At 39.4% G+C, this 24,335-nt stretch overlaps 1 protein-coding gene across 3 annotated transcripts in view; it reads right to left on the minus strand.

The window, feature by feature from the left end:
- Window positions 1-24,335, minus strand: part of lrig3 (leucine-rich repeats and immunoglobulin-like domains 3) — a 62,380-nt gene that overhangs the window by 27,347 nt on the left and 10,698 nt on the right. For all 3 annotated transcript variants that reach the window (XM_041216249.1, XM_041216251.1, XM_041216250.1), the window contains exons 2-3: window positions 20,593-20,664; window positions 20,414-20,488 (exon numbers count right to left, since the gene is read on the minus strand). In XM_041216249.1, the coding sequence (XP_041072183.1) occupies window positions 20,414-20,488; window positions 20,593-20,664 (147 nt within the window). The remainder of the gene's footprint in view (window positions 1-20,413; window positions 20,489-20,592; window positions 20,665-24,335) is intronic.

Genomic DNA, 24,335 nt, shown 5'->3' on the forward strand with positions numbered 1-24,335 from the left:
CCCAGTAAAAAGTGTGCTAGCAGGGGCACAATCTTCACTATGTACATGTATGCACTCAATGATGCTGTCATGACGTAGGCTGGGATTTTCTGATTGCGCCTGCTGTAGGACCCACCCAGGGTCAACCAACCTTGGCTGATCCATCAAACTTTCCATTCAGCCACAACGATTCCCATCGTGGGCGGGACCAGAAAATCCCAGTGGCTGAGTATACACTCCAACCTAGTACACAAAAAACACCACTGTTTTGTATCATCGTGATGTAATCACATTGCAAGTGCAAAGCAATCAATTTTTCAAGAAACATTTGCTGTTTGAAATATTCGCAGTCGCTGAGGAAGTTAGCTCAACCTAGTGAATTGGAATAGCAGCCCTCTTGGGCCGCTGTCTCAAGACCTAGCTCTTTGATTTAAGTGGCCTTCCCAAGTCCTCAGGGATGGAATGAGTGAAACAAGATACAAAAATAAATTATTCAAATTCAAATGGATTACACAGCAACAATACATCGCAGGACCAATGGGCTCACTTCTCACTCAATATAGCAAACCTAGAGACTTAATTATAAATAAACAACGTTTCTAAAAGGGCAAGAGTTAGTTCTTCAATAGTTTTACAGTTTATATTATGCAATGAGCAAAACTTCAGTACCAAAATTCAATAAAAAAAAGTATCTCACTTAACACGATCTTCTCTGAATTTACTATGGAGCATGTGAGCAACTCATCCTATGACTGTTTTCCATGTTTCATGGTCATTGCCCCTGGATGCTATTACACCATTTCCTTTGTCTGATCCAGAACACAACATTATAGTTTTGAACTGTACATTGGACAAGAGGTTGCACTGATTTCACAATGGTTGAACTGGAGGGACAAAAACAGGTGATCAAATATTATTGATGGATGTAAAATAACTGAGGAAAAGGTCAAAAAAAAGTGGACACATTAGATCTCCAAGGAATGAGAAACTACACAAATGGGGACATGGGACTGGAAAAGACTACTGTAGTCCATCTAGCCAGCCACACTGTCTCACAAATTACACATCACTTGATATTTAGCCATTTCCTGAACTTACATGTGCAATCTGCCCTCACTAGCCACCTCCCTCCCTTCCATACATTCACCAGCCTGTGTATAAAGTAGTTAGATCTAAATGTTATCTTCAGAAAATGCAAGTGAAAAGGCTAGATGCGCTTAAAAAAAAATAGGGCAACCTTATTTGGACAACATGGATCTTAAAAGTCTAGAAATAAGGGGGATTCAAATTAGTGAAATTGCAACAGACAGTTCACTGAATTCAGGAAATTTTGAAAATTGGAGAGCAGCACTGAAAAAGCAAACTCTGGAACAAGAAAGTGGTCTTTTTCAATATATGTGTGGTGCCGATCTGGCACAAAAGTGACAGCAATGCCAGTACAATTGGCTTTGGCACCTAACGCAGGGTTTCTGTTACTAGCCAACAAGTAACTCTAGCTGCAAAGTATATGCATTGGTGCAGAAAGATGGCTGAGCTGCGAAGCTTGCCATTAGTCAATGTTAAAGCGCGCACACACAAAAATTAAGTATTCTGGAATAAGAAAAGTGTCAGGTGGACTGTTTTTACACAAAGTACATTAGGTTTGAGAAACAAGTTGTCTGCAAAATGCTGCAGGAAATTTTGCAAAAAGGTTCTTTATAAACAGCTATGAATTTGCTACAACGAACAAATCAGAAGAATTTTTCCCCACAGCAGTATGAGATGATGCAAATTGAGAAGATGAACAGATGAGATATGATCAATTGAAGGGGAACGATCAGTGAGGGCTGACTGCACCTGTACGTTCAGGAAATGGCTAAGTATCAAGGTATCAAGTGATATGTAATTTATTAGACAGTGTGGCTGGCTAGATGGACCACAGTAGTCTTTCCCAGTCCCATGTCCCCATTTGTGTAGTTTCTCGTTCCTTGTAGATCTAATTTGTCCATTTTCTTCCTTTTTTTGTCATTTTCCTGAGTTTTGATTATCAGTTTTCGTCCCTCCAGTTAACCATTGTGAAATCAGTGCAACAGCTTGTCCAAAGTCTAGTACAAAACCTAGCAGTAGATTAAAGGTGATCCAGCAGTAATGTTGTGTTCTGGAGCAGACAAAGGAAACATAATAGCATACAGGGGCAATGACCATGAAACATGGAAAACAGTTCTAGGATGAGTTGTTCACAGGCCCCATAGCAAATTCAGAGATTATGACGTTGAGTTTGGTACTTTTTAGTGAATTTATGGCACTGCAGTCTTGCTCATTGCATAATATATATTGTAAAACTATTGAATAGCTAATTCTTGCATCTTTCTGTCTGATGGGCATAAAGTAAATAAGTGACAAAAAAAAATGAACAAATTAGATCTTCATGAAAAACTACACAAATGGGGACATTAGTGGAGGGCCGAGGTCATAGTCTTGAGTTGGAAGAGCAAAAAGTGTGGACTAGGAGGCATGGGTTTGGATAACCTTTTCAAATAAAAGGTGGGGGGGTTTAAAAAATGAAGATCACAGTCATAGAAAACATTTCGAGGGATTATACGTAGCTGAGTGTGCTGGGCAAAAATGAGAGTGATGGCTGTGAATAAAGCTTTGGGAGAGAATAGAAAAGTTTGCATTTTTCACATTATTGTACTTATTTCCAATTTCAAGTGAGGTTACTACCTCACTAGACATGTTTCATGTGCTCTTCTGTAACTTAACTAAAGTGTTAGGCATGTGAGACCATGACTGATGTGCAACTATTGGTCCAATCCAAACAACTTAAAGGATTCTTTCTATCAAAATTAAAATAAACAATTTGCCGATGATTGTAAGGAAGTACACTTTAGGCTTTAGTACTGAATCATGCAGATGCTGAGCTTGCCAATTCCACAAAGGCTTTTGGTGGGGATATTGCAGGGTGGCCGTAGCATCTCTGGATGAGGGAAGGGAAAAACTGAACAAAGTATAACTAGACTGCCATTACCTGAACAATAATGCATGCTAAATCTAGAGAAAAGGGAGAAGAGAAGAAAGGTTGCATAGCATTTATTCTATGACTGGTATTGTTTAGCAGAAAATGCAAGGAATACACACTGATTTTGTCATCTTCTATGTAGGACACCTTTGTTACTGCAAACTATTAAAGTTAATTAAAAGATAGGGATTTCTTACATTCAAACTGGTAAATCACATTTTTGTTTTGAATGAGCTGTGAAGGAAGGGGACTTCCACGGTTGCTTAAGAGGGTAGTTGAGCCATTGAACCCTGGAAAGTCTTGGGTTTGATTTGTGAAATGTTCCTGATTGTTTCATCCAACAACCAATGCAAGAGGGCTGTGACATAGCTCTCACTATAGTTTTGATAACGCAGTTCATAAATCGTTTCCAACTATTGTTAATAAACATTCTTGAAATTATCAATTAATAACTTCAGTAGTGAGTTATATTTTTGAAATTTAAATGAATCAAAAAAAAAATTTGGGATCCACAGCAACAGTACATGGCAGGACCAATCGGCTTACTTCTCACTCGAAACAGCAAACCTAGAAACTTAATAATAAATAAACGAGCAGCCTCTAAAGGGGCAAGATGCAAACTTTTCTATTCTCTCCTGAAGTTTCATTCACAGCCTTCATTCTCATTTTTGCCCATCGCTCTCAGCTGTTCCTAATCCCTCCAAATATTTTCTATGACTGTGACCTTCATTTTTTAAACCCCCCCCCACCTTTTCTCGAAAAGGTTATCCAAACCCATGCCTCCCAGTCCACACTTTTTGCTCTTCCAACTCAAGACTATGACCTCAGCCCTCCACTTCACCAAACTTTCAAAGATTACATTTCTGCCCCCTGGAAATTCCCTTCCAAAACAATTTGGCCTTATTTCCATCTCAATCCTTCAAACGCCTTGTAGAAAATTCATTACTATATGCCTTCAATCTCAAATCCCTTCAGTTCTTGTTTACTGTTCACCCAGAGATGTTATTTTACTTGGAGTTATATAAACGCAAGCTGTTGTTTCACCTCCGTATATTATCTGCTAGTATAAAGGTCAGATTTGATCAGTATAAATAGACATCACAGACTTATTTCACTCTAAATAAAGTAATTTTATTCCACAAAACATTGCAATAACATTACAAATTTAATAAAAGAGTCAGTACGACATAGGAATATAAGAAATAGGAGCTTGAATTGGCCTCTCAAGTCCGTTCTGTCATTCAACAATATCTTCTACTTCAACTCCATCTTCTTGCACTATTCCTTAATTCCCGTAATACCCAAAAATCTATTGGCCTCTGCCTTGAATACACTCAATGACTGAGCATCCACAATGCTCTCTTTGAATGAATAAAGTTCTCATCTCAGTCCAACGCCTTATTCTGAGACTGCAAAGGAAAAAGGAGTAGAAAATGACTATACAGCAATCAAACTGCAATACTTGAGCAACTGCCTATTTGAACTAGCTAGGTAACTAGAGCAAATTTTCACCTGGTGCTTAACACAAACCACCTCAACTTGTAATAAGGCATCTTTTGTGCATGGGTGTTCCAAAGGTCTTGAAATGGCAATTAGTTAATTTTTCTCAAACAATAGAAATGCACACTGCAAACCGAAACGTGAGCAGATACTCAAAATGGAGTGCTCGCAAAGAATGAAACCCGAATATCCAGTTTGAGTTTGGATATGAAACCAACCATTCAAACTTTGGCTTGCTTGTACGAAACTTACATTCAAATACCTTCTCACACAATTTGGCATTAGGGATTTCAGATTAGAACTGTAAATGGCCGAAGACTTCACTCCTGGCCTATTAAAGAAGCCCAAAGTGTATTTTAAAAAGGAGGAAAGTTGATACTTCTACCTGCTTTTATATTGCTGTATTTGTCATGGCATGGTATACAATTCTGGAGGTGTATTTGTAAATACAGGGCATAATAGTTATGTTACGAGGCCAATACATGATCTGGAGAAATGAGTTTAAATCCCACCATGGCAGCTGAGGAATTTAAATTCAGTTAGTTAAGTAAATTAATTAAAAAGCTAGTATCAGTAATGATGACCATGAAACTACCAGATTGTCATAAGAACCATGTGGTTCACCGATGCCTTTAACAAAGAAATCGGCTATCCTTCCCTAGATTGGGCAAAACGGCAGAGACTCACAGCAATGCAGTTGACTCTTAACTGCCCTCTAAAATGGCCTAACCAACCCACTCAGTTGTCAAGAGGGTGGCTCAACGCCACCTTCTCAAGAGCTCTGGCAGCAATGTCTATATCCCATAAATGAATTAAAAGGACAGTGCTTGATCCTGCTTTGGAGGTGTTGCATATCAGTGGCGCATAAAGTCTGCCAATAGTGGTACTGGAGGATTATTGCTACCCTGCAATCACACATCTGCAAGGAGTCAGTCATTTCAACAAATTTTACTAAAATAAACTTGCCAGATTTGTTAAGGCTAGCAACTGGAAAGCTCCAATTTTACTGGGCATTCCTAGCTGCATTAAATCTACTAAGTTTACTTTGGTCTGACCATCTCCTGTGCAAGCCATGCACATCCAGAGCCAGTAGTAGGGCAGAAAAGCATACAAGGGCACTTTCTGGCTCATACTGATTAGGAAGGTCCCAAATTCAAATGACTAGGTTTTGCTGTGTTAGCTAACTTCAGGACAGTAGCAGGGTTAATGTACTTCACTGTAGCATCTATAGGAAAGCAGCAGCAACAGACACGATTGGTCAAAGGAGGATTCCAAAGGCTTTTAAAGGATATCATTCATGGGATGTGGGCAGGCTAGAATTTATTGTCCATTCTTAATTGCCCTTAAGGTGGTGTGCTGCCTTCTTGAACTTCAGCTGCCCATGTCCTGTAGGAACCCCCACAGCGCCTTTAGGAAGGCAGATGCAGGATTTTAACCCAGCGACAAGAGAAGGAACGGTAATTATAGTTCCAAATCAGGGTGGTGTGCAACTTGAAGGGGAACTTGCAGATGGTGGTGTTCCCATACATCTGCTGCCTTTGTCCTTCTTAAGTGGTAAGAGGTCTTGGGTTTGGAAGACGCTGTCGAAGGAGCCTTATCAAGTTGCTGCATTGCATCTAATAGATGGTATGCACTGCTGCCAGTGTGCATTAGTGGTGGAGTGTCAATCAAGCAGGCTGCTTTGTCATAGATGGTGTTGAACTTGAATGTTGTTGGATCTGCACTTAGAGGCAAATGGAGAGTATTACATCACACTCCTGACCTGTGCCTTGTGGCCAGGCTTTGGGGAGTTAGGAGGTGGGTTACTCTGCACCTTGGACCTGCTCTTGTAGCCACCTGCTCTTGGAGCAGGTTATTGCTGAGCAAGTGCAATTTGATGACCCTGTCAACGACATTTTCCATCACATTGTTGATGATCAGGAGTAGACTGAAGGGGTGTTAATTGGCTGGGTTGAATTTGTCCTGCTTTGTGTGGACAGGATATACCTGCACAATTTTCCACATTGCCGGATAGATACCAGTATTGTAACTGTAATGGAACAGGTTGGTTAGGGGCATGGCTAGTTCTGGAGCACAGGTCTTCAGTACTATTGCTGGAATATTGTCAGGGCCCATAGCCTTTGCGGTATCCAGCGCCTTCAGCCATGGAGTGAATCGAATTGGCTGAAGACTGGAAGTGTGGAACTGGGGACCTCAGGAGGAGGCAGAGACTGATCAGCCACTCGGCACTTTTAGCTGAAGATGGCTGCAAACATTCCAGCCTGGTCATTTGAACTGATATGCTGGGCTCTCATTTGAACTGATATGCTGGGCTCTCATTTGAACTGATATGCTGGGCTCTCATTTGAACTGATATGCTGGGCTCTCCCATCATTGAGTACGGGGATATTTGTGGAGCCTCCTCCACCAGTGGGTTCTTTAATTGTCCCATCACCATTCACAACTAGTTGTGGCAGGACTGTAGAGTTTAGACCTGATTCATTGGTTGTGGGATCACTTAGCTGCCTATCACATATTCTTCTGCTGCTTGGCATGCAAGTAGTCTTGAGTTGTAGCTTCACCAGGTTGGCACCTCATTTTTAGTTATACCTAGTGCTGTTCCTGGCACGTCCTCGGGCGCTCTTCATTGGATGAGGGTTGATAGCCCGGCTTGGTGGTAATAGCAGAGTGGAGAATATGCCAGGCTACGAGGTTACAGATTGTGGTTGTATACAATTCAGCTGATGTCCCACAGTGCCTAATGGATGCCCAGTTTTGAGTTGCTAGATCTGTTTGAAACTTATCACATTTAGCATGGTGACGTGCCACACAACGATGGAGGGTATCCTCAATGTGAAGATGGAACTATGTCTCCACAAGAACTGTGCAGTGGTCACCCCTACCAATACTGTCATGGACAGATCCATCCATGACAGGTAGACTTTTGAGCATGAGGTCAAGTAGGTTTTTCCCTCTTGTTGGTTCCTTCACCACCTGCCAGAGACCCAGTCCAGCAGCTATGTCCTTTAGGACTCAGCCAGTTCAGTCAGGAGTGGTGCTATCAAGCCACACTTGGTGATGCACATTGAAGTCCCTACCCAGAGTACATTGTGCCCTTGCCATCCTCAGTGCTTCATCCAAGTGGCATTCAACATGGAGGAATACTGATTCATCAGCTGAGAGGGGACAGGAGGTGGTAACCAGGAGGTTTTCCAGCCCATGTCTGACCTGATGCCTACAGACTTCATGTGGTCTAGAGTCGATGTTGAGGATTCTCAGGGCAAGTCCCTACCAATTGTATACCACTGTGCTGCCACTTCTGGTGGAACTGTCCTGTCAGTGGGACAGGACATATCCTGACACACGAATGGTGATGTCTGGGACATTATCTGCAAAAGGTATGATTCTGTAAGAATGACTGTCAGGCTGTTGCTTGACTAGTCTATGGAACAGCTCTCCCGATTTTGGCACAAGCTCCCAGATGTCAGTCAGGTCGTCGTTGCGGGGTTGCCAGGGCTGAGTGTGCTGTTGTAATTTCCAGTGCCTAGATAAATGGCAGGTGGTCCGTCCGGTTTTATTTCTTTTAGACTTTAGGCCATTTCACAGTGCAGTTAAGAGTCAACCACATTTCTCTGGGTTTGGAGTCACATATTGGCCAGACCAGGTAAAGACAGCAGATTACCTTCCCTAAAGGACATTAGTGAACCAGATGGATTTTTACGACAACTGACAATGGTTTCGTAGTCATCATTAGACTAGCTTTAAATTTATTTATTATTTGAATTTAAATTCGACCAGCGGCCATGGTGGGATGTGAAGCCGTGTCCCCAGAGCATTAGCCTGGGCTTCTGGATTACTAGTCCAGTGACATTACCACTATGTCACCGCCTCCCCCTTTTTATACTAAAACAAGCTATTCAGCCAATCAAGTGTGCATTGGCATCTTTCTCCAATCCTATTCTCCTGCTTGCTTCCCACATCCTTTCTCCGTCTATCTAATTAATTCCAATTTAGAAGAATTTATGCACTCTGCTTCAACAACACTATGTGGTAGCAGGGGACCCTAACCAATTTCTGTGCAGAGTTTTCTTGTCTTATCTGTCCTTCAATTCTCCTGCTCTAAACTGCTATAGCAACCATATTTGCAGCTGGGCACATGCTAAGCTAGAACAGGATGAGACAGGGCCAAGCTCAGCTGTATTGCCCTTCATGTTTGGAATAGTCTATGGATACTCACCATCAAGGTTCCCAGGTGAAAATAAACACTTGTGGTACTGGAGTTTGGCTGCTGCTCTTGCAACTACTCCCCTAAAAGGAATCGGTGTGTTTAAAAAGGGAAGAGAAAATTGGAGATTCTTTTTACAGCAGTTTCAAACTTTCCTGCCCTTTTCCCCTAAACCAGGTTAAATTGTGAAATCATAGATACATTCAAAAGAATTCCACTTTTTTTTTTCCAGAATTACATGTTGGGTGTTCCATTTTGTTTCCCCAGGGCAAGCCACCTGTACCGAGGCCTCAGACGATACCACTTCATAGCTTGCTTGCTGGGAGGTCTGCAACAGCTGACATAGCCAACTTCAGCTCATATTCCTTCTTCATCTCATGACAGAACTGTCTGGCAGAGGTTAAGGGGACTTACTGGATTAAATCACAGCCATAAACTGGTACTCTTGGCACAATGCAGCAATAAGTATAAAATTTTATTTCAGCACATAACATCATGGGGAGACAGTGACTGGTAATCCAGAATCCAAGCTAAAGCTTTGGTGATATGGGTTCAAATCCCACCATAGGAGCTGGTGGAATTTAAATACAATTAATGAATTTGGAATTATAAAGCTAGTCTCAGTAATAACAATCATGACAACTATCAGATTGTCATAAAGACCTATCTGGTTCACTAATGTCCTTTAGGGCTGGAAATCTGCCAGCCTTACCTGGTCTAGCCTTCATGTGACTCCAGATCCACAGCAATGTGGTTGGCTCTCTGAAAAGGCCTAGCAAGCCACACAGTTCAAGGGCAATTAGGGATGAGCAACAAATGCGGCCTTGCCGGTGACGCCCACATCCCATGAAAGAGTGAAGGGGAAAAAAAAATCCTCGAGAATCTCATCTACGCAAACTTAGATTAAAACACTTTAGTCACCCAGCATGCAGGGTTTTTTTTAGTTTTAAATTCTTATGTCATGATTTGATTTTTAAAGTTTGCACATATTACAGAAACTATTAGCAGGATGATTTAATGCGACAATATAACTTTTTGTGCAATCAATATCTATCTTGTGAAACATGTGAAATTAGAGCGTGATGGGGAAGCTAAAGGCATTACAATCGCCTATTCATGAAGTTACTATATGAGCGAGACAAATGCCTTCAGCTTTCTCTGACCTATCATCCTCAGGATGCAACGTGGTTAGTACTGTACAAATAAGCTCAAATAATCTTAATCAGCCAGAAGTCAAAGATAGAAAGGAGCAGTATAGTTTGATGGTGTTGGTGGTGGTGCGTGGTGGGAGAGAGGTGGGTGAGCACAGTGAGTGCAGAGTGAAGCTCAGATTTATCTTGTACAAGATGTACTTAACACTATTTGAAAGGAATTCCAAGTGCTTTGGATTTAGACAGAGCAAATATACAACATTAGATACAGAGTTTCACACATTCCAAGTGTGTAAAAGATACCGTGAAGAATGCAATTCAAACCTGGACTAATACTAATGACACCTGCTCCACGACGTCAATGCATTGTTCAGTTCTTGAAACACTGAATTAGGACAAGAGAGATGAGAAGAACAGAGAGAAAAATAGTGTATTTATTTCTGCAGTATGGTGAGAACTACTGGTGTCTGATATTTGCTCCAATTAAATTTCTGGGCAAATTACACAGCACCAACAATTGGTTTTGGAAACTATTTGAAAGTAGCAAATTACAGTTTTCATTTTTGGCCACCAAACCTGCTTCCATATCTGGCAATACATGCCAGCAGGAGACAAACCACAATACAGACCTATGGGGACTGGCTGAACACAAAGCCCACATCAAACCAAAAGAAAATATACGGCCAAAAAACACCCATTTACATCACTGTTCTAATTTTTTCTTTATAATTTCATGAGCTGTGGGTGTTGTTGGTTAGGCCAGCATTTGATGTTCATCCTCAATTGCCCTCGAGAAGGTGGCGATGAGCTGCCTTCTTGAACCGCTGCACTTTATCTGGTGTAAGCACAGCCACAGTGCTGTTAGGAAGTGAGTTCTAGATTTTGACCTAGCATCAGTGAAGGAAGGGTAACGATGCAGTACCAAGTCAGCATGGTGTGGGGTTTAGAGCGGAAATTACTGCTAGTGGTGGTGCCATGGGTTTGCTGCCTTTCTCTTCAAGGTGGTAGAGGTCTCAGGTTTGGAAGGTGCTGTCAAAGGCGGCTTGATGAGTTGCTGCAGTGTATTTGCATATGGTACACACTGCTGCTACTATGTGTCAGCAGTAGAGATTGAAGGTTTAAGATATGGATGGGGCGCCAATCAAGGGCTTTGACTGGATGGTGCTGAACTTCTTGAGTGTGGTTGAGGTTACACTCATCCAGGCATGTGGAGAGTATTGCAACGTTCCTGACTTGTGCCTTGTAGATCGCGGACAGGCTTTGGGGAATCAGGAGGCGAGTTATATGCTGCAGAATTCCCAGCCTCTGTTCTGCTCTTGTAGCCACAGTATTTATACAGTTGGTCCAATTAAGTTTCTGGTCAAACGTTAGCCCCCAGGATGTTGATGGTGGGGGACTCAGTGACGGTAATGACATTGAATGTCATGGGAGATGGTTAGATTCTTGGAGATGGTCATTACCTGGTACAGGTCGAGTATCCTTTATCCAAAGCCCTCAAGGCCAACTGTGTATTGGATTTCAGATAATTTTGGTTTTTGGATACTGCATATAAACTTACATTACAATAGCCTAAGCCTAGGCAAGCTATAGTTCAAAGTAAATAAAATGGCTAGCAAAGTTAGATATATCACTGAATAATAAATAGAGTACCTTTAATAAGTTTCTTTTTCACATGTTCACCACAAAAATTGCAAGGTAAACAGTGCAGACAAACAACTAGACGTCCCGTGCTAAAGGTTGACAAGGTTCAAAGAAAGTGCGGTTTTTGGACGTGTTCAGTTTTCAGATTTATGGATAAAGGATACTTGACCTGTATTTGTGTGGCACAAATCTTGCTTGCCATTTACCAAGTCTGAATATGTGTCTGGGTCTTGCTGCACATGGACATTGACTGCTTCAGTATTGAAGAGTTGCAAATATTACTGAACATTGCTATCATCAGCAAACATCACTACTTCTGACCTTATGATGGAGGGAAGGTCACTTATTGATGAAGCAGCTGAAGATGGTTGGTCCAGGACACTACCCTGAGGAACTCTTGCATTGATGTCCTGGGGCTGATATGATTGGCTTCCAACAACTACAACCATCTTCCTTTGTACTAGCTATGACTCCAACCAGTGGAGAATGCTGCTGTTGTGACAGGTAGAAGGAAAAACCACTTCAAATAGGACTTGGTATATGTATACTCAGTAGCGCCAGTTCATTTACCTTCCAAAGTTACAGTCAAAGTAGCGGTTCTTGTTACTGGAATGACTTTAAAGCTAAATTTAACCGAAGACAAACTTTGAATTTATTGATGCACAACTTCCTACCACCTAAAATATGGAGCATTTTTAATCTTATATGTTGAATTTAATCTTTCTGAAGCGAAAGGCAACAATGTCACATGAAGTGGTTATTTTTATGTCCTCAACTTACAGAGCAGAATTTACTAAATTGAACATTTAGTAAATTATCTTTAATCCAATAAAATATCAGCTGTCTATAATGTAAGCACTACAATTACTATACTTCTTTATACCCCAGGCTACACAATAATGAAGATTGACACTGTTATTTCCTACTCCTACCCACACTCAATGCTTAAACTATTTCACTTGTTATTGTTAAGACTTCTTAAACCATGGCACAGACATTTTAAGAATACCGAACATTATTTATATTCATTTATACAAGTGCGTTAAGTAGAACAGTATGAACTAGAATTTCAGTTCTGATTCATTCGTTACAAAAAACACAGCTGCCTTACAGTAATGTTGCAGTTTTTAAGCAATGGGCAACTCTATCTGGGTACAAAACTCATTTGAGAAGATTTTTCAAAAAAGGTTTAATAATACTACAAAAACAAGCTTTCCATCCCTTTATATAAGCTTTATTCTGGGTCACTGCTCAAGCCACAGATAGCATTACTCCAGTATCTTTAAACCGTCAGTCTCAATTTACAAATCTCAGATCAATAAAGAGCCATCAATCTACTGTCACACTTGCCTTGAACACAACATTCTTCTCTTCCTTCCTCACATTTCTACAATCTAAAATCACCTCGTTTTATTATGTCCCAGCATTTGTTTACGCACTTCAAAGCTATGCCCACCCCAAGCTATAAAGCTTTATACACCTACGCTGTTGTTTGTAATCTTCACATTTACATTTCATAGCACAAATCGACCTACTTACAAGGCCATCTTAATCTATTTGTACTTCATATGGCGGACAGAAAAAGGGATTTCTTTGGAGTCCTTTGGGTATTCAACTGTCTGTTTGAGTCCCACACTGGGTCTGCTGGATCCTGACCCCCCTAGCCTCACAGAGCTAGCAACAAAGTAAATTTGCTAGATTTGCCAAGTAAAAAAAACAGCTTGTTTCTGTGGTGTTGCCACTTGCTGCATGAAACTCACATTCCAGGATCCAGCTACATCAACAAAGGCCTCGTGGAATATAAAAGCAGCCTTTGATATGCCACGCTCATTAACGTTGGCTGTTAATTTAACTATGAAAATCAGACTTTTCATTTTTTCATAAGAATTCTACTGTGGACCACAGACAATCAGCATTTATACTTCACCTGACAACGTTCCCAAGAAAAATTCTTAAGGTTTCGCCTCCTATCCTTTAAATATTAGTGCATAAAACAGTTTGCATGTTTAATAGCATTTTTCCCATGTGCCATCTGGTTTTCCCCTTCACTCCTGGAAAGCTCACATTAATATCATGTGTCACTTAACTCTTATTCAAGCAGCACTGCAGACATGCTGACTGGACCAGCTGACCTGGGCCTAATAAAACAAACCCCAATAAATCACCAGATGTAAGTAATTGAGCTGTGATCAGATTAATTAATTGAATAGTTTCCTGGGAATTTATTGTGTTACGTAACTCTCAAAACTCATTTTGAAGTAATTACTCTACATGTTAATTTCAGGTTAGAAACTGTGGTATGTCACTTTCTATAAGAACGAAAGTTTGATTGGCTGAAGTTGAGAACCTTGCTAAAAATTAACACATGGTGATGGTATAGTTTCTCCCTGAGTAAAGTCTGATTAGCCAACATCCCATGTTTATCTGCTAACATTCAGTACTAATTCCCAAGTTATTTCATTTCATCTTATGAGTCAAAGCCCTTCAAAGTGTAGATGATTCTGTTTCTCATTAAAGGGACCACGGAATAAAAAATTTTGTATTATGGCTTACAAATGTGTGTTCCTTCTCCAATAGGAAATGCCACACATGCAGTGAGGGTCGTGCCAAAGTTGCAAATGATGATGCAATTCCACAGAATAGAGTTTTAAAACAGACACATTAAGCTCATCACATTTATATTTAAAAAAAAACCTTTCCCAAACAACGGAATGTCCCAAGGCTGTCAACTGTCACTGTTTAGAAATCACACATGAACAACAGCTACTTGGAGGTGCCAAAATGAAAACTCAGAAAGCCAGATGGTGAAGGATAGAACATTGGAAACTAGTCTTTATTCCCCCACTTACAAGCTTCTACCTACAGAGAAGTATTGTATATTGTGCATCTCCAAAAAAAATCCCCCTTTCAGCCTGTTCCTGTAAGAGCACAGTTGAGTCTCCAATTAATACCCACAGCCAGAATACAATTAACACCCAACTGATATACAATTAACAACCAAGTACTGCTGACACCATTGAAACTACCAGCCAGCAGTCACCAAATGCAGTAAGAGAATAAGCCAAGACTTTCTCCCCCCCGACAGCTAACATTAGTTCGTAAGTATTTATGTCAAAATCTATGCAGGAACCACATAAATGGGCTATGAACAGCATGGAGATAACAGACAGGCTCAAAAATAATTCAGATCAACTTTGTAATTGAAAAAACACAAAACTTATGCATGTGACTGACATAATAGTCAACTGAAGACCAAAACCATTGAGCTTCTGGCCTGTCACGCATTTAAGAGGTCAAACAATCTTCACATCATTGATTTAATTCAAGCATTTTGTGCAATGTGGTGTTCCTGAATACTCACCACCAATACCACATAGCTTCTCTCACGGTCAACTTTTTCTATAATCCATTTGCTAAATGTATCACTATTCAACTTTCACAATCCTAACTGAAGCTTTTTGTAAAGAAACAGAAGCAAGGTCTCTGGTTGTAACAAGGGCATTCTGCAGCTGAGCTGTACAGTGTCAATATCTGGTCTCCTGGAGCTCTAAGGATAGAAAAGTCTGGCTCAAGTGTTCCTGCAGACAGGATTGATCTTCGCTGATTCCCTGCCCCAGGCAACCAACACTCACTGTCTAGCCTCACAAAGAATGACTACTTCACTGCAGGATGTCATGTATTTTGGTGGAACTATACCCCATACACAAAATGATGCTTTCAGAAGAAGTTGAAAGGAAAATCAAAACAAAAGTTATCTAATTCCATTCAGACAATGTGTAACAAATGACCATGATACAATTACATATAGTTGATGTGATTCGGTAGTAGCATACTCATCTGAGTCGGAAGTTGAAGATTCATTCCTAATTCAGAGACTGGAGAACAAAATACAGGCTGACATGCCCTATGTGTACTGAGGGAGTGCTATACTGTCAGAGGGGCCATCTTTCAGATGAAACATTAAACCAAGGGCCCAAATGCCCTCTAGGGTCATTGTAAAGTTCCCATGATATTATTCTGAAGAAGAGCGGGTTATTATCTCATTGCCATTTTTAGGGGCTTGCTGCAGCCAAATTGCCTGCATCTCCTACATTAACAACAGCAAGTCCAACTCAAAAGTACTTCATTGGCTGAAAAAAGTTTTGGGATGTCTGGAGGTTGTGAAAGGAGCTATATAGATGAAAGTCTTTTCTTTATATCCATGTAGCTCATGTTAAAATATAGCATATGGTACCATCAATTTTGATTATAAGAGTACTGCTCTTTAGCCCTGGATCTAGCTTGAGCTGGAGCTGTGTTGTTTGGTTCTAGAAAGGTCTCTGCAGTATCATTCCGAAGCTCATATTGCTTCTATATGAATACAGTATCTGCAAAGGTCAAATTTTGCAACTTTCTCAAAAACTTCAAAGAAAGAAATTTCAGCAAAGGGAATAAAAATGGAACTACCGATCTGAATATTAAACAAATATTAACACTCCTTCAAATGGAGTAGCGGGAATGCAATGCACAACTTCTCAATGACTTGGTTGATAAAGACAGCAGATAACTAAGCCAAAGAAACTAGAGGACCTAGGTTCAATTTCCAGGCTACATTAAGCTCTCACAATAGCAAAGAAGTGAAAACCAGCAATAACAAAATAAACACTATTTATTGGGGAACTGATCCATATAGATATGGAAGGTTTGATTTCAACCCCAGTTGAGATGAAACATTTGACTTCAACACCCCTGAACTAGTGGGAATGGGCCAAAGAAGAAAGTTAGGATTCCCACTTCCAATTGGTATGTATGGAAAGTATATGTGTGGAAGGTGGAAGAAAAGATTTGGTGAAATAAGGGACAGCAGCAAGGCTTTTGAATGGGAATGAGGTGGTAGAAAGAAATGATTAAAACTGGCTACAAGCAGAAAATTTGGAAGATTACTAAGTACTTTACAGTGCTTAATTCTATGCGTGGAAACTTTAGCGACAATTTATATAGAGAGAAACATGGTAGGTTTGGTATGCCTGTGAGAATTATTTTTAAAATCACAATGCTGTTGGGACATTGCACTTGACATATTCTGCAAGTAGCACAAGGAAACAGGCCCTGATCGCACATTTTCCTACACAAATGTTCAGTCTCAAGAGAACTGTTTGGGGAGCCATGCTTACTTATGGAGGAAGTCACAAGCAAGAGCTAAACCAAACTGCTCATATGTTTTCCTAAATTACAAAACAACAGCATAATTGGAGGTCTGGACCTACATGCCACACCTACACTCTTGTGGTTTGAGGGACTTTGTGCAACATAAAATTTAAAAAAACACGGGATTTTATTAAGATAGATCTGCTTTCAATAGCAGCATTCATTCTACCTTTTGTAGTAAAATACAGATACTGTAAACGTTCATATTCAATGTGATTTTAAAAATTGGGAAAAAGCAGGGAGTTGGGGCCAATAACTAACATTAACAACACAAAAGACTTATTTTAGTACTATGAGCAGTAAACATTAAACGCCTGGCTGCTTCTGAAGATTTAAAATGCATCTGGAGCTCAGTTTACAATGCCATGGGGCTCCTTAACTTTCAATGTTGTTGATTCTTCTATGCTGAGAGATTGTTAGGACCTACAAAATTGGTCCTGCAGGTATCTGATGGATAAATGGGCAGAAAGTAGGGTTCTATAGTGACAATGCTCAGACGTTTCCACGTAACCAGGATTACTACAGAGAACCAGCGCTCCAATGGATAAGCATTCTCTCTTTCTTTCTCTCCCCTAAATCTGATTCTGATCACTGAAAATACCATTTGACTGGTTCATAAATAACAAATCCTTTGTAAGATATCACTTGTCATGTCATATTCCTGCTATTATTGCATAAAGGCTGTGTGAGGTTTCTGAAATCAAGCAGTTCTGGTCATGTTCTGGTCAAAGCTATTCAATGCAGTGGTCCAGCAGTGCAGCATAGAGTCACACACCATTAGCTAACGAGCACAACAGCACACATGAATATGTTCATATAGTGGCTTTTAAATACAACATTTAAGTTTGAGCTTGTGAATCCAGCTCAAACACAATCCTAGTATTCATAATTCCATTACTCCAGTGGCAGTCATCTACCCAGGGCAAGTTCACGAATGTCTATCTTCTACAATCAGCTTTCAAACAACATACTGTATACAAGGTACCAAAGTTTTGCAACAATCCAACACATGATACTTGCATTAACATAGCACCTCACACAACCTATTGCTTTAAAGTGCAGTAGCTGTTACATAAGCACATGAACACAAAATATAGGAGTAGACCACATAGCCCATCGAGCCTGCTCTGCCATTCAATACGATCATGGCTAATCTTGGGTTTGAACTCCACTTTTCTGCCTGCTTTCCATATCTCTTGTTTCCCTGAGAGACTAAAAATCTATCTGAGCCTTAGCTATATTCAACAATGGAGAAATTTGCAAAATTGAAAATGCTCCATTTGTGCCCATTCTCTGCTTCCTGTCCATTAACCAATTCTCTACCCATGGTAACACATTACCCAACTCCATGAGCCCTTAAGCTCTTGTGTGGCACCTTATCAAATACCTTTTGGAAATCCAGGTATACATCTGCTGATCCCCATTATCAATCCTACTAGTTACATTCATAAAAAAACTCCTAATAAATTTGTCAAACAAGATTTCCCTCTAGTAAAACCATGCTGACTTGTACTAATCATACTATGTTTTGCTAAGTGCATTGTTAAGACTTCTGTCTTAATAGATTCCAGCATTTTCCCAACAACTGATGTTAGGTTAGCTGGCCTGTAGTTCACGATTTTCTCTCTCCGACCTTTCTAGAAAAGTGGTGTAACATTTACCAACTTCCAATCTAGTGGGACCCTTCCAAATCTAAGGAATTTTGGAAAATCATAACTAGCGCATCCACTATCTCTGTAGCTACCTCTTTTAGAACCCTAGGGTGTAAGCCATCAGGTCCAGGGGATTTGTCGGATTTTAGTCTTTTCAAGTTCTTCAATACTTTTTCTCTGCTGATATTAATTTCCTCACTTTTTTAGCCGCAAGGTTACTGTCAATTTCTGGTATGAAAACTTGTGTCTTCCACTGTGAAGATAGACAAAATAACTGTTCAATGCCTCTATCATTTCTTCATTCCCCATGATGATTTTTCCAGCCTCTGCTTCTAAGGGAACAGTGTTTACTTTAGCTACGCTCGTCCTTCTTACATACTTTTAAAAGAATGTAAGAGTTTTTATATTTCTGGCTAGTTTACTCTCATATTTTTCCCTTTTTTAATCAACCTTTTGGTAGCCCTCTGCTGGTTTCTAAAATATTCCCAATCCTCAAAATTGCTGCTTTTTTTACAACATTATAAGCCTCTTATTTCAATCTAATATTATCCCAAACTGCCTGAGTGAGCCACATATGAGTCTTTCTTGCTCAATTCTGTTTTTCAATGGAATGGGTTTTTGTTGAACATTTTTAATTGTTTCTTTAAATGTCTCCCACTATTCATTTACCATCATACCTTTCAGTATATTTGCCCAATTAACCTTAGCCAGTTCTTCCCTCATGCCTATGTAATTGGCTTTGTTCAAGTTTAAGATTCTTATTTGTGATTGGATTATGTCGCTTTCAATACTGGAATTCAAAGGTGTTATGATCACTGTTTCCCAGTGGATGTTTTATCATGATATTAATAATTAACCCTGCTTCATTACACAATACTAGATTTATTCCTAGTCAGTTCTACAGTGTAATACTCCATAAAATTGTTATGAAAACACTCCACAAACTCATCTTCTAGACCATTCTGTCCAATTTGATTGTGCTCATCTATATGAAGTTAAAGTCCCCACAATTATTACATTGCCTTTGTTACAAGCTCCAATAATTTTTTGTTTAATGCTCTTGTCCAATAGTATAAATAATGCTACTCTCACCAGTGTTTTGGATTTTTGCTATACCTAATTTCCACTCATACTGATTCTACTTCATGATCTTGAGAGGCCAGGTACGTTCTCACTAATGTCTTATGTCATCATTTACGATATGGGCTATCCTCTTCCTTTGTTATTCTGTCTGTTTTTCTGAAACAGTGTGTACCCTTGAGTATTTATTTCCCAACTTTGATCACCTTATAACCATATTTCTGTGATGGCAATTAGATCTAAATCATTTATCCCTATTTGTGCCACTAATTTATCCATCTTATCACAGATGCTTTGTGGGTTCATAAAAAGAACATTTCATTTAATTTTTTTTAACTCCTATTCCCTGTAATTACCTTACTCGCTGACGTACAATGTATGTTAAACTCTCTGTCCCTTCCTGTTCCATTCTGGTTGCCTTTACCCACATTGATAAACTGTTCTGATGCCACGACCTTTCTCTTTGGATTTCTAAATCTCCCTTCATCCAGACCCTCCCTCTCCTTTGTTAGTTTGAAGTCCTGTCCACAGCCCGAGTCATATGGTAGGCAAATGTGGCATTCTGTACCAGTTACTTGCTACAGACAAGTAACGTGATTGATCAGTGAATGTGATTTAAGATGTAGGAGTCAGAATACAAAAGAACTGCTTTTCTCTAAATAATGCAGCCTGAGAAACCAATACAGGTGGTTCATACCACTGTTTTATCATTTAATCCAAAGAACAGCATGTCCAACAATGCAGCAACACTCAGGGCTACAGTAAATTGAGGACGTAAATTATTATTTTAGCTGTGGTCTAGATCTCATTTCCACAATCTTCTGACCAAGAGGCCACAATGCTAAGTGATACACTTCTAGAATAATAGATCATGCCACAAATGTAAAGTGTGCGGATTATTTTTTTCCCTGAACTATCCAGCTTCCATGGAAACTCAGGACACCATCACAATACACGCCTGCCTGATGGTACCATAAATTTCAAATAAAGCTAGAAGACTATGTAAAAATTTGACACTTACAGTGAAAGAAGGGTAATGTTCGAAGCCACAATTCCAAAGCTAGGTACCGCAGTTAATTCGTTGTGGGTTATTTTTCTGGAAGTCAAAAATTGTGAAACAGTTATAAATGAATAATAAATTGATCAGAATCTCATGCAACTTGAGTCATATTAATCTCTAGAGGAAATTGTGAGACTTACACTTCCTGTAGGTTATGAAGATTGTTAAATAAGCTGCTATCGATAGAAGTAATTCGATTGTGGCTCAAATCCCTGTAAAATATGACACACATTACATATTAATGTGTAATTCCATTTCAATGCATGTAATTTACAACAAAATAACAGAATAATCAGTAAAAACACCTGCACAAACTACAATGCTGGGGTCATGGGAAAATTAGTTAAATTTGCACGCACATCTCATGCTGAATTTTTAAATCAGTTAAGTTCATAAATAAGCTGCAAGTTTTAAACTACAAAAAGTAACTGCCTGATAGCACAGTGGGTATTTTGTAGCATAACCCTGAGACACACAAAACCAAGAAGGTCACAGGTTTAATTCTTGTTCCAAATTAAGTTGTCTACAGCAGGACAGCAGTGGCGGAACTCCAATTGTATTCTGGGGACAGAGAGTTGAGCAGAAGGTAATAGGGTCAGGTTTCCTGCTCTGCTTTCTAATCATTCATACTAGAAATTGTATATGTGGTGCACTGATCCAGGAAGTCATTGGGAAGTTACAGCTTATAACTAGACAAGCTGGGAACAGGATCAGCTGTGACATCCTTTGGGGTAAAATGGTGTGCCAAGTGGTGACTGTCCAGGCTAACTGAATGATTGAATGATTATTTAGACAATATGACAGAGAGCTGTTGGTGCCAAGGTATCTGTGCCGCAGAATGTAAGGAGCACTGTCTTCAGAAGAAAATGGAGACAAAGATTTTTTAACAACATATTGTTGTTTCTAATATTCTTAGAATTTTGCAGTGCAAGATGTTTACAATGTGCTGAATCGCAAACATTTAAATTACATTTTTCGGCCAATAAAGGACGTGCTCAAACTGTTACCATGCTTTCAGACAGGATTTGAACAACTAATAGAAAGCATATAATACTGCACCGTGCTTAAGCAACACGCCTCTGAGTATTAGAAGCATGCTGGAGGGAGAAGAAAATCAAAAACAAAACTTTTTTTTTTTACAACTCAATCTTCTCAAAGTACAAGTGAAAGACTGGATACACATCACTAAACCACAAGGGTACTAATACAAAAGTTTCCAATGCTGTAGGATATAAAAATATAAGCAAGAGTCAAAGTCTGAAAGTCTTTACTTAAATTTATGCTTTGTGCTGTTCACTGGAAAGAATTAAGTTTCTGACTTATACTGAAACATTTAAGAAAATGGTGAAAACACTCAGGCCAGACAGCATCCGTGGACAACGACAGTGTTAACAAAAAGTCATCTCAACCTGAAACATTAACTCTTTCTTTGCACAGGTGCTTGCTGACCTGAGTATTTCCAGCATTTTTTGTTTTTATTTCAGATTGCCAGCATCTGCAGTACTTTGCTTTTACATTATAAATAAGGTTATTCTGGTTGAACTCAATCAATTGTTCTGCATCAACGGTTGTACACAACCTTGTCATGAATTAAGCTGGGAGGTTAATGATCAGTAGTTTTTAAAACTGCAATCCATGCCAGAGAACTTAAACCAAAACCCTTCAAAAAAAATTATTTAAAGCATGTTTGTAAAGGGACCCACCAGACAGCTACAGACACGAGCAGAACTGTTCTGCTGCAGTTGCAACATGTACTGAGCTGGCAAAGGATTCAAACTACAAAATCCGCCAATTACTAAAACTGCTGTGCAAAATCGCCACACTGGAGCCAGACACTTTTGCTTGGAGTACAAGCTCCATCCCATCTGTAGTCTATCAGTGACTGCGAAAACAGCATTCAATCCATTTGAAGTAAAGTTGCCCCAACTACTTTCTGCAGAGGATTACAAAAAGTCAAAATACAACTATAGCAGAAATTAAAAACAGTAGAGTGCATGGTGGTAAATGGATTTGAGAGAAACTTGGAGCCACACTCAAGCTCAATTTATCGCACTCTTGTGCACACAAGTTTAAGAAAGATATCTTAAATTATTTATCACTTTTTTTGGAACCATTCAAGTATTTCAATTAATCTGGCACACTACTGCAAGTGCAAAGAAAAATAATGTAGTTGAATTCTGAAGTAACTTATCTCTCCAAAATGCTTTGGGGGGGGGGGGGGGGGGGGGGGGGGTACTTGAGCTGCACTTTTTCCATTTGTGGAAAAGCCTTCCACTTAGCACTTTTATGCAACAGGTTTTAGAAAATGCAGACACTATAGTCTGGAAGCACATAGGTGCAAGTCTCTACTAGAAGAACAGCTTGTTTTAGTAAAGGATTATTTTCAGCTAAGGAATTTTCTACATATGGCAACTTGCCCTTGAAAAGTGCTGTGTCCCACTTCACATATAAATTTCTTTATACACACACAAAAAAAAAATCCCAAGGCAAGACAATCACCATTTATGGAATGAAATTCTAGACACAGTTGTTTTGACCAAAGAAACTAAGCCTCTAAAACTATTGATTTTGTTACCTTCTTTTGGTACAAAATTGTCTGAACTAGTTTTAGGAATTAAGTTTCAAATTAAATTGAACTGCAGCTGATAAAATGGAAAAAAAAAATTCACACATAAGTGTGATTAAAACTCATCAGTCCTGTCCACGTGGCTAAGTTGGTAATTTTATTATGAAAAGTGGAACCGAGCCAAAAAGGCCAAAATGTCCCAGGTTTAATGGCTGATCTTGGTTTGGTTGACTGCCTCCACTATAGCTGCTGAGATCAAAGTGATCACCCTCAGTATCACTGGCTAAGGGGCAAGGGGTGGAGAGAAAAAAAAGTCAGTCTTCTTGTCTTTATCCACTGAACCTTGATGTGAAGTGTGCATTTAGCCTCTGAGTGAAGCCAACCTGTGGCTCCTCTGCAATGCCCCTTTCTTCCCTATTCCCACCCAAAAAAGAACTTTGCAGAAATTGCAACCAGTCATCACCACCTTTAGGAGGAAAGGAAAAGAAAAGTCAACCCAACAAAAAAAAATATTTAATGGAAAACATTTGTCTTACTGCAGACCAAAACAAAAAAAATTGTAAATAGGTACAAAGAAACAAATGCCAGTCACTGCCCAGCAGAACACTAATCTGTACAGATCAGAAGGTAGCAATTTTGATCTCCTACTTTTGCTGGGTTAGTTGTTTTCAGTCAAAGGGAGGCTGCATTTGATTATTCTGTTCATAGGCTTGAGAAGATTTTTGAAAAAACACAGCTGCAATTTTCACTCCTAATTGATATCCAAGTATCCCACTGTTGAAAAATGAGTATATGAACACAGTGGACAACAGTATCAAGTAGTCCAAAAAACGTGCCATTTGGTCAGAAGAAAATATGAATCAACAAGGATTTCCTGTAATTTGTTTGCTCATACCAAAAGCTAGAATTCACTGTAGATTTTATTTATACCATTGTCTTTCTTTCCTTTCTGTAGGTGCTAGCTTGTTACCAAGGTACTGTTCCACATGAAACAGGAGACTTCTTATCCACGTGGGCAAATGTCATGCGAAACGATGTATCAGCTCTTGGCTGAAGTGATCGAAAAACTAAACCCCACTATCCTGCTTTGTCTCTCCATAAACCAGTATCTTCAAAATATTTATCTACACTTTCTGCAAATAAATGCAAAGGTCTCTGCCTCAATTATTCCTTGTAACAAAAATATTTTATAGTCTTACAGCATTCTGCATAAAGAAATGCATCCTAGCCTTCCTCCATATTCACTCACTGACCATTTTAAAATCAATAACCTTTTTTCAATACTCTGCAATTATAGTGACTAGAGAAAGACTATTT

Source organism: Carcharodon carcharias, chromosome 21 (assembly GCF_017639515.1).
Source record: "Carcharodon carcharias isolate sCarCar2 chromosome 21, sCarCar2.pri, whole genome shotgun sequence".
Taxonomy (NCBI): Eukaryota; Metazoa; Chordata; class Chondrichthyes; order Lamniformes; family Lamnidae; genus Carcharodon; species Carcharodon carcharias.